We start from the raw sequence: 11,060 nt of genomic DNA on the forward strand, positions 1-11,060 counted from the left end.
GTGGGAGAGAGGGAGAGAAGGCCCTCTTCCCTCTCATCTCGAGACAGCAGGGAGTGGATTAGAAATCTCCTCGTCAGGCCTGCCCGGTGGCGCACCGGTTAAGTGTGCGCGCTCCGCTTTGGTGGCCTGGGGTTTGCAGGTTCGGACCCCAGGCGCACACCAACGCACCGCTTGTCAAACCATGCTGTGGCGGCGTCCCATATAAAGTAGAGGAAGGTGGGCACAGATGTTAGCCCAGGGCCAATCTTCCTCAGCAAAAAAAAGGAGGATTGGCATCGGATGTTAGCTCAGGGCTGATTTTCCTCAAAAAAAACAACAAAAAAAAGAAATCTCCTTGTCATCCTGGGTGCCAGGAAACGCCCCTGTGTTGGACAGGATGCACACAAGATGGAGAACTGTCACTTGGGAGAGGCAACTTACAGGAGTGAGGCTCTGATGCGGGGTGGCAAAAGGTAGTCACGCTTTGCTAGCTTCCTGCTTTTTCGAAGACTGACCCAATATCCAGGACCTAGGGCTCCCTCGATGTGAGGAGACTCATTCAAGCACTCATCTCTCTCCCCCTTCTCTCTCTCTCTCTTTCTCTCTCTTTCTCTCTCTCTCTCTCTCACACACACACACACACACACACACACACACACTCACCCGCTCGCTACAGTCACCCCAAATAGGGAAGGGCCAAGGGAGGCCCTTGTTCCCATTAACCTAGAGGGCAAGGGCCAGTGATCTAGGCCTGGCTGAACGCTGATAGGTGGCTCCCTCTCAGCTCCCCCTTCTCTTCTGGAGCCACAACTGTCCCTGCCTTTGTCCCTTCAATTCTTGAGCTCCCTGACTCAGCCTGGTTCCCCAATTTCCCAGCAGTGGACAAAGCCCTTGTCAGTGGGGTAGGGATGGGGGGGGTAGGGCGTGAGGGAGTAACTGTGAGCTTTAAGAATCAGAGTTCCAGCTCTTTCCTTGTCTCAACTTTCAGGGTCCCTCAGCCTCCCTATTTCAGAGGTCACCCCTAAGCCCCTCCCCAACTTGCCCTGATCTCCAAGGCCTGGCTGATAGGGTGGAAACTAACTAGGACCTTCCTACCAGCTGGACAAAGTCTGACCCCTGGTGGCCAAGGTGAAGAATGGCCAGAAGGGCCCCTTGCTGAATTTCCCCAGAACTTCTCTCTAGTCAGGATGGTCAAAGTGAAAGGGGAGGTGATGGGAAGAGGTTTGGAGGGGTGGTTGGGACCGGGCAAAAGAGACACCCAGTGGCAGAAGAGCCCAGACCCAGGGGAACCTGCGCCTTCCACCAGGCTCCTGCTCCTTCAGCCCACTAGGCCACAGAACTTGGAGCAGGAAGAGGTGGGATGTCTGGGAGGGTCGTGACGGACTAGGAGGAGCTGCCTGAAAGAATTCTGGCCCACGGGGTGGGGAATGGGGCCCAGGGTGTGTGAGTATGTGGGGGCTGGGGTGTGAGTCTGGCTGCCCAGAATCTCCAGCTCAGGGTGGGTGGCAAGGCCTGAGGGCTGAGGAAGGGGGGTGCTAGGGAGGGGAAGGAGAGCGTGCTACACCTCATAGTCCGCAGGGCCCCTGGCAGCTGCTTCCCTCCCTTCACCTGCCCCCACCTTCCTATCTCTAGCTGGCTCTCCCTCAAGCCTCATCATGAGCTGGGGGAGGGGAAGGGGCTCTTAGGGCTCATGCGCAGTGCTGAGAACCCCCACCCCGCCATCCTGCCACATTGTCTGAGCTAAGCCAGGCCTAATCCCCCTTCCCCTTGGAGCAGTCTGCGGTGGGCCTCAGCCCTCAGGAAGGTGCTGGGCTTCTGTTCCAGTTCTTTTCTCTCCTTGTCTCTTGGCTTCCCCCAAGACTTTGGCCTTGGCTGTGAAGCAAGGGACTTGAGTGTTCCCAGGCCAAGGTGCAAAGGTCACTCCTGCTAGTCCCATCACCTGCCTCTAGGGGTCAGAGCTGACACAGGAACCTACACCTGGGTCTCAGGAGATTCCCTGAAGGAGAGAGAACTTAGCCCCCAACTCAGACCTCAGGCCTGGCCCTTCAGCCTGAAGCCTCAACTGTGACAGGCCCCAGGACAGCAGCTGTGGGGATAGGCCAGGAGGCTACCTGAGAAGGGGCAGGGATCCCGGGAAGGAAGGTGATAGGGGACAAACAGGGTTGGGGGAGTAAAGAAGGGAAAGACCTGAGGATGGGCAGGCCAAGGTCCGGTCCAGTTGTCAGTACACCTGAGGGATCCAGATACCAAGTCAGGGAAGGATGTGAATTGGACAGGGATGGTTCCAAAACCCCTGGTGACAACTCCTTCGAGCCTTGGGGCTCGATCCACTGCTGTCTGACCAGGAGAGGAGGGCAACGCTGCCTGCGGAGAGTCCCCTCAACTCCAGGCTGGAAAGCCAGTCCAGGGTGCCTGCACTGAGCTCGCCACCCTGATTCTCCTTCTCCGGGCTGGGGGAAGCTAAAGCCCAAGGGAGACATCTTCCAGGCTGGGTGGGAGAGGCTACCAGGGCCTGAGCCAGGCAGAGCTGGGGGGAGCTGGCAGGGACGGCCCAGACAGCGCCCACAAAGCAGGTCAGGGTGCCAGAGGGGAGAGGGAATGGGCTCAGGCAGCAGCAGGAGCCGCTGTGGCCGCCCAGCGGCACACCCTATTTCACGCTCCCTGGGCGGTGGCAGGGCCCCACGGCTATCAGCTTTCAGGGGTGGGAGGGCCCAGGAATGAGGAGGGGTCTGCCTCACCCATGGCTCCCTACTCCCTCAGGGCATTGTGGGCTCAGGAGTTGGGCGCCACACACCTCTGGGAACACCCTCTGGGGAGGAGGTAGTCAGTTCCGCAGAGACTGGGCACCATCCCTCCAGAGTGCCCGGTGCCCGACTGGACCCCGCATCTAAGCCATTGCCAGGTCTGGCAGACAGGGCCTCCCTGCTTCCCTCCCCCGTGCAGCGGGGCCCCTGTCTCCCTCAGTGTGGGCCCCACTTAGTCCACGAGGCAGATGAGGGGATTAGGCCAGGCCCAGCCCAAACAATAAAGCATGGACGGGCCCTCCAGTTCCATGCAGCACACCCACAAGCTCTCATTCCTCCACTCAGCCCTCCTCAAGGAAGCAGATGGGAGAGCCAGGTGGGAGGAGGCCCCTAAAGACATGGCCGGCTCCTGCTCCTCCCCTCTGGTGGTCCACACTCCAGAGCATGGTCCTCCCCGGGCCCACCCAGACCCCAGAGCAGTGGGACAGGGGGAAGGCCGAAGTCTCTGAGCAGACCCTTGCACCTTGGAAGGAAGAACTGGATGGGATCTCTAGAGGTCCATTAGAGCTGGGCCAGTCCCTCTGCTGATTCCCAGACTCCCACTGGCCAGCACTTTCGCCTGCTGCCAGGAAGTTGCTGAGGGGGAGGCGGGTGTAGGGGTGAGTCAGCGATGACAGGAGCCCAAGGGACAAAGGTCATGGGTGGAGAATTGAGAGACACTGTTTACAGCAGCCTGCCTCCTCCAGGAGGTCTTCCAGTGCTAAGCCAGCCCTGTGGTCCAACCCATCTCTGACCTACACTTCCCTATCTCCTGTTATGAATTTTATCCTCGCACTGACAACTTGTGTGTTCCGTCTGCCTGCCCAGTTAGCCTGTGAGCTCCTGGGAGGCATGGAGGAGCTGTGATTTATAACTGGGGCCTCACAGTGCCTATCAGCACTTCCTACTGTCAAGAACCATTTTACACTATTTTAGTTGAGTATGTGGGAAAGCGCCTGGAGCAGTCCTCAGCACACTGTGAGTGCCATGTGAGTGTTCGCTTTACTGTTGATACTTGCTGCTCATATCTCACATTAGTGTAAGACAGACAGGGCAGATTTTACTGATGAATACTGATGATGAAAACACACTCTGGCCTCCTGCTCGGTGTGGGATCCTCCTGACTAACAGGGCAGGCAGGGGCAGGCTGTGGGACCCCAGCAGAGCCGACAAGGCAAACATTGCCTGGACTAGGAGTGGGCAGTGTCTTTGGGCACAGACTGTGAGAAAGGAGCTTTCCGAACCCATGGGTTCTCCAGTCAGGTCTCTCAGGGTCGGTGGGGGTAGGGTGGGAGTAGGGAAGGGGGCTGGATTAGCCCAAACCCTCTTCGGACCTCCAGACCTGTCCCCACAACACTCTGCCGGCCAAGGGGCGTTAGTAGAAGGCTCCAGCTGGGCTCTGGGGAGTTATAAACTGGCCACGGGGATTAGTGAGGCTGAAAAGCACATTTGCCTAGGAAGGGAAAACGGGAAGTGAGAGCTTGAGGATAACGCTCTGTAAGTCCCCCGAGACCCACTGGAGACCAATGGGGGGCGGGGGAGGGCAGGAGGAGGTGGTGCAGTCTGGGGCATCTTGACAGGTTCCCCACCCCAGCCTCACCCCTCCCCCAGAACACAGCTGCAGCAGCTGCTCCGCCCCCTCTGCCTGCGCCGCTTGCCATTGGCTGGAGTAAGGCCACGCCCCACAGAGGCGGCCTGCCATTGGCTTAGTCTTTGATGTTTGAGTGCTTGTGGGGGTGGAGGAGACGCGTCATTCCCAGGAACCGGTGGACTTCCTTTCTCTGCTTGTCTGGGTCATCCTGTCTGCCCTCCGCTGGCCCCAGGCTCGCTCTCCGGCCCCAGCCCTCTCTCACTCTCTCTCTCAGCAGCTGTCTCTCTGGTGCCCGCTGGCCTGTCTCTCTCCTTCCCCGCAGTCGCCTCCTTCTCCGCCTGCCTGGGTGGCCGCCATGGGCCGGAAGCGGCTCATCACTGACTCCTACCCTGTAGTGAAGAGGAGGGAGGGCCCCGCTGCGCACTGCAAGGGGGAGCTGGCACCAGAGCTAGGTCTCTGAGGTGTGGGGGGGGCGGGAGGAGTGGACATGGAGGGACATGAGAGGACGTGGGCGGACATGGGCAATAGAGGAGGAAGTGAAGGATGTCCTCTACTTCCGACACCAGGCCTGGCAGCGGACGGCAGAGGCAGAGGGGTGGTGAGGGCTGGGGAGCAGTGGGACAGCTGGGAGGCGAGGGTCAGGGGACCAGTCCCGCAGGGCACAGGCCTGGGCAGGCCTGAGAAGCAGTGTGTCATTGCAGGGGAGGAGGCCCAGCCCCTGAGCGTGGATGTGAGCGTGGATGAAGCGGAGCTGGAGCTGCTGAGGCAGTTTGACCTGGCCTGGCAGTATGGGCCCTGCACAGGTGAGGACCCCCTCAGGCCCCAGGAGCGCATCCCGGAGCCAGTCCTGTCACCCACATGTCTGAAGCAACCCAAGCCCCTGCTTGACCCTCTCAGGCACTGCCTCCTGAGACTGGGGGGTGTGGAGGTCCCAACACACCCCTCCACACACATTCTCTAGCCTGGACTCTTCCCTGCCCCCCATGAGGTCCCAGTGACTTCTCTCCCCCCCTCCACCTGGGCAGGGATCACACGGCTGCAGCGTTGGCATCGGGCAAAGCAGATGGGCTTGGAGCCTCCCCCAGAAGTGCGTCAGGTGCTGCAGACCCACCCCGGAGATCCCCGCGTCCAATGCAGGTCAGAGACTGGCCAGGGAGGGCTTTCAGAGGAGCCAGGGCCTTCTCCAGACACACCAGCCTGCTGGCCCCAGGTGGGAGCTGCGCTGACATGAGGGAGAAATGGATGCAGGTTTGGGGGTCATTGCTGAGCAGGCAGGAATGTTCTACAAGGTGCCTGGCAGGAGTGCCACCTCAGGAGGGCAGAAGGTTGCTTTAATAATTCTTAGCTCTGAGCAAATGGTGAGGGAAGGGTGCACCCAGGGCCCACAGGACTGTCTATTTAGTACTGAGGAGTTGGCTAAGGACTATAGGCCATAGCCAAGAACTGGGGCTGGTGAAATCAGATCAAGGGACTTAACTGACTCTCTCTGGTTTCTCCCTCCCACCCTCCCCTTGCATAGCCTCTGGCATCTCTATCCCCTTTGAGCCACCACCTAACACCTCCTGCCCGCTCCCCGAGAACCTCAGGACACAAATGAGAGCCAGTTGCTGCCCCTCAGCTCAGCTCTGCTGTGGAGAATGTTTGGCAGCAAAGAGTCTCACAGGGAATGAAAGAGGCTGAATCTGGAGGTCTCCACGGCTCAGCCCTCCATCTGACCAGCAGGCTCCCAGAGCCACGTCTGAGAGCTGATGCAGCTGAAGCTGAGCACCTCCTACATGGAGAGTGGTCTGTGAGGACAAAGACTGGGCCATGACCCTTCCGATGCCAGCCACTGTGGTCCTGGGGATGGTGTGGCAAATAAGGCACAGCCTTGGGCAGAGCCAGACTCAGGCAGCTGATCTAAGAGGGAAAGATGCACTCCCCACCTGAGACTGGGAATCTGAGGGCAGAACTGGCTGAGCTCACAGGGCAAGGGGTTCACTGATGCTTATGAATAAAGAACACTGAGCCTGGAAGCCTGACCTCCAGTCCCTTAATGTGGCCCTGCCTGGCCTGGTAGCACCCAGCAAGTTGCTAGATGGGATAGAGTCAGCACCAAACTTTCCTGCAAGGTGCAAGTGCCTCTTCCGCTGCCTAACCCTAGACCTGAGAGGGAGGACAGACTTTAAAAGACCAACGGTCGAGGCCTCACAGGAGCTGAGCAACCTCTGGCACCCCCTGGTGGTGCAGAGGGAAACGACTCTTTAGTCACCTTCACTGACCAGCCAGGGAAAACCTACCAAACTAGTCTGCCCAGTGTTGCCCACCTCACAAAAATAGGTCCTTTGTCAGAGGAGGATCCATGGGGCCATTGCTCATAAAGCCCAGACAAACCTACACATTCCCAGCAAGTATCTCTGCTTCCCACACGGGGGGCCACGTGGATGCAAAGCAGGGTTGGGGGAAGGTTTCAACCTGCAGGATCTGCTCAGAGAGGGCCATCATCTGAGGGGCTTTGGCAGGGAACTGGGTGGTGCTGGGGATGGAGGAGAACTGGCTGGAGCCAGAAACAATGCTTAGGGGACCTGGGACCGTATGACATGGAGAATGGAATCCATACTCCTTATGTGGTGTTACCTTCATTTGACGGACCAGCCCTCTATCCTGGGGCAGATAGAGACAGCACTCTTAACTCCTTGAAAACAGACCTAGAGAGTGGCCAAGTGGCCTTTTTAGCCCCCATTTTATTGACCACTGATCATGATTCGAGTACTTTAAATGTATTATCTCTAAACTTCCTAAAAAGCCTGCGAGGCAGACTTCACAGAGAGGGAGGCTGAAGCCTGGAAAGGCTGTGCAGAGTTGCCCAGACGCACCAGTGGGGAGGCGGTGGCACAGAGACCAGGGCTCTTTCCATCTATACCATGCCCCTGCCCGCCTGCCGAGCAGCCGCTGTGTGCCGGGCTCTGGAGGCCCTCCTGGGTGGTGTTAGTGGTGACGAGATGGACAAAAACAAACACGCAAATGTTACATCAGGTGGCGGTCAGTGGTAGGCAACACCTCTAGGTGGTTAGAGGCAGAGAATGCCAAGGGTGCTAGAGAAGCTGCTCAGGGAAGGCCCTCTGACGGCGGCGTTTGAGCAGAAGCCTGAAGGAAGCACGCGAGCGAAACTTGGACGTCCATGAGTGCTCCAGACAGAAGGAACAGAAAGCACACTCCCCAAGCCGGAGTGTTTCCAGCCTTATCAAGGAACAGCCTGGAGGACAGTGCGGCCGGGGCAGAGGGAGTGAGGGGAGCGTGGCGGGAAATGAGTCCAAAGAGGAGGCAGGTCAGGCCCACGTGGCCTTGTAGGCCAGGATAAGGAATCTGGATTTTATGCTGAGAGAGAGGAAGACACTGGTGGTGCCAATAAATGACATAATCAAACTTGTGTTTTGAAAACATTACTCTGACTGTTGGTGGAGACCAGATTGTGGGGTTGGGGGAAGAAGAGGCAGCAAAACCACTCAGGAGGCTACTGGGGTCGGTCTCGGGAGAGGTGATGGTGATTTGGACCAGGGTGGGGAGATGGACGTGGTAAGAAGTGGCCAGATTCTTTCTAGTCTTTCTTTGAAGGGAGAACTGACAGGACTTGCTGATCAGCTGGCTGTGGGGTTTAAGAGAGAGGAAGAGGCTAAGGATAACTCCCAAGGTTTTAGCTTGAGCAACTGGAAGGACAGAGCTCCCATTACTAAGATGGGAAAGACTGTGGGAAGGGTAGGGTGGGGTGGGGAATGGAGAGCTCAGTTTTAGACATGTCAGGTTTGAAGCCTGTGACATATCCAAGCGGAGATGTGGAGTAGGCAGTGGATATGCAAGTCTGGAATTCTGAGGAAAGCTCTGGATTTGAGATATAAATTTGTGCGTCCTCTAGATGGCATTTAAAGCCGTGAGTGTGGATGAGATTACCTGAGGGAGTAGAGTTAGAGACAAGAAGTGGTCCAAGGACAACACTGGGGCCTTCTACACTTAGAGGCAAGGGAGAAGAGAAGAGGCATGCAGCAAAGGAGACTGAGGAGTGGCCAGTAAGACTTGAGGAAAGTCAGGAGAGGGGAGGGTCTGGGAGGCCTGGGCAGAAGGTGTTTCAAGGTCTCAGATGCTTCTGAGAAGCTGGTAAAATGAAACCTGAGAAGAGCACGATGGACTTGGCAATGCACGGGTCACTGGAGACCTTGATAAGAGCAGTTTCCATGGAGTGTGGGGATGAGTGTGCCTGGAGTGGGACCAGAGGGAATGGCAGTTGAAGTGGACACAGGGAACATGGCAGTTCTTTCAGGGACTGTTTACTGTAAAGGGAGCAGAGAAAAAGAGCGGTAACCAGAAGGGATGTGGGATCAAGGGAGGGTTTTTATTTGTGGTTTTGTTTCAGGTAGAGTGACATTACAGCATAATTACACTGTGAGGAGAGTGGCCCAATAGCGAGGGGCACTGGTGCTGCAGGAGACAGAGGGGCAATGGCATGAGTGAGGCCTCTGTGAAGGCGAGAAGGGCCAGGGCTACTGCATGAGGAGGAGGGTGGCCTTAGAGAGGAGCATCCACCGTGACAGGAAGGGAGGCAGAGGATGTGGGAGTAGAGGCAGGTAGGGGGTACATTTGGGGGTGGGAACGTTGGAGAATCAGATGTTTGCTGAGAGCCTGGAACTGCTGGGAGGGATCTGAGGTTTGCTAAGAGCTATCCGTGCCCTCTGCAGTGCTGAATGTTGCACTTAACGTTATCTGATTGACTCCTCAGAACAATCTCATTAGATAAGTACTATCCATGTTTCACAGATAAGGAAACCGAGGCTGAGAGGACAAGACTCGCTCAATCAGGGCCTGAATTCACACCAGGTCTGTCTTCCCACTGATCGCCCTGCACCTGCACTCCCACTGGCCCCTGCGCTCCAGGTGCCTAGGATGGTGTGAAGAGATAAGACCTACCCTTGTGGGAAGTTAAAGAACAATGTAATACAAGTGCTCCCTTGGGCAACTAGGAGTGGTAGAGACACTGAGTTCTCAGGAAGAAGAGAGCACCACATGCTAAAGGAACCCTCATTGCGGGGGCCCCGGGCACAGGGACAGCCACCTCCCACAGCTTTGGCACTACCCCTGCCTTACCTCATCTGCACCAAGCCCCTTCTGCTCACAAAGTCCCTGCTTCTCACACCTTTCCCCTGCGGAATGAGTGCAGACTCCCCGCTGGGGCTGGGGGGTGGCCCAAGACACTGCCACTCTGAATGTTCTTAGTAGTTTTGTGTTTTAGCTTAAAAACCTTTGGCCAGTTTTGCATTCTGCTCCACGACATGTCTGGAGTAGTTGCTGTAACATTAAAACCGATGAACTTATCAAGGGAAATGAACTCTCCAGGAAGATGTGCCACGTGCGGCCTATGGCTGGCTTCACATATCCGACACGCCCACCCCACCCAGCTGGGTTGCGCAGCACTGCAGAAAGCACCCAACAAGCATTTATGGGAAGGAAATGCAAGGTCAGTGGGCCTTGGAGGGTAAGAGCCGGCGGGCAGAGAAGAGCATTCTAGACTGAGGGACTGGGCTGAGCAACGGCAACAAGGAGAGGTGGACATGTGTGCCCAGGGGAGAAGCGTGCAGACTGCAGACTCACTCTATGAAAATCAGCGCAATAAAAAGCTAGCGTTTCAGCGCTTACCACATATCCAACACTGTTCTAAGTGCCTTTTATCCTCACAGCAACCCTAGACATGATTATAAAACTTTTTATAAAGCAATTCTAAAGAGGAAATTCAGGCACAGAGAGGTTAAGTACTTGCCCAGAGTCACAGAGCATCTAAGTGTTGGGAATAGGATTTGATCTCAGGGTCTGGCTCCAGAGCCTGCACTCATATCATGTGGGATAATGCCAGTGAGGTTGGCTGGGACCAAACACTGGGTCTTGAGCCTGAGGCAAAGGAGTTTGGACTTATCTACGGTGATGAGAGCCCCTGAAGGTTTCTGAGTGGCAGACAGAAAGGATAAAAATAATCATTCTAGAGAATTTGTCTGGCCAGGTATGAAAGAAAGACTAGAGAGGGAAGAAACTGCAGGGAAGAAGACCAAGTGGGAAGCTATCAAATATTCAACACATGGGCGTTGAGACCTGGATTAGCAGACAGAACAGAAAGGGCAAAGAGCTCTAAGAGACGTTGCAAAGGAAGATGGCAAGACTTGTGTTTGGGAAGGGAAGAAGGGAAGCACAGGGGGAGGCGTCAAACATGACTCAGGTTTTGAGCTTAAGTGAGTGAGAGAATGCTGATGCCATGGGCAGAAAAATGGAAGCTGGGCGGGGAAGACAGGCTCAATTTCATGCATGTTTAGTTTGAGATGATGACAGGACACCCAAATGGAAACATCTAGCAGGCAATGGAAACCTGGAGGTCAAGTCCAGCAGCGAGGTCAGGGGAGAGTGTGGTGTCCGTGGGACAGAGGGGAATCACCTGCATAGAACTGACACTTGAGCCCACGAGCGTGGATGAGTTCTCCGAGAGTGAAGAGGGACAGGAAGAGGGTGCGAAGACAGGACCAAAGATAGCACTTGGGAAAATTCTCTCTGGAAGAAGGTGGAAGACTAGCAAACGAGAGGAGAGAGTGTCAGAGGTACAGGAGAGTCGAGGTAGAGCAGTGGCCGGGAGGCTCTGAAGAACGTCACAAGCGGTGGTGGCTGGTGTGCCGCTGCCGAGATGTCAAGGAAGACAC

General features: G+C 56.3%; 1 protein-coding gene across 4 annotated transcripts; it reads left to right on the forward strand.

The window, feature by feature from the left end:
* Nucleotides 1–4,498: 4,498 nt before the first annotated feature.
* On the forward strand, nt 4,499–8,036 carry POLD4 (DNA polymerase delta 4, accessory subunit). 4 transcript variants are annotated; one of them, XM_058526273.1, is made up of 4 exons: nt 4,499–4,805; nt 5,055–5,156; nt 5,379–5,490; nt 5,873–8,033. In XM_058526273.1, the coding sequence occupies exons 1-4, from the start codon at nt 4,709–4,711 to the stop codon at nt 5,895–5,897; spliced, it is 336 nt and encodes a 111-aa protein (XP_058382256.1). In that variant the 5' UTR covers nt 4,499–4,708; the 3' UTR covers nt 5,898–8,033. The 4 variants fall into 4 exon arrangements, with proteins under 4 accessions (XP_058382256.1, XP_058382255.1, XP_058382254.1 ...); XM_058526272.1 differs by lacking the exon at nt 5,873–8,033 and having other exon boundaries at nt 5,379–5,856; XM_058526271.1 differs by lacking the exon at nt 4,499–4,805 and having other exon boundaries at nt 4,821–5,156; nt 5,873–8,036.
* Nucleotides 8,037–11,060: the final 3,024 nt, after the last annotated feature.

This window comes from Diceros bicornis, chromosome 31 (genome assembly GCF_020826845.1).
Source record: "Diceros bicornis minor isolate mBicDic1 chromosome 31, mDicBic1.mat.cur, whole genome shotgun sequence".
NCBI lineage: Eukaryota > Metazoa > Chordata > Mammalia > Perissodactyla > Rhinocerotidae > Diceros > Diceros bicornis.

Coding starts and splice junctions, on each gene's coding strand:
- POLD4 (XM_058526270.1), top strand. CDS start 4,841: ATGGAGGGACATGAGAGGACGTGGGCGGACATGGGCAATAGAGGAGGA. Junction 5,157..5,378: donor GCAGTATGGGCCCTGCACAG/GTGAGGACCCCC, acceptor CCACCTGGGCAG/GGATCACACGGCTGCAGCGT.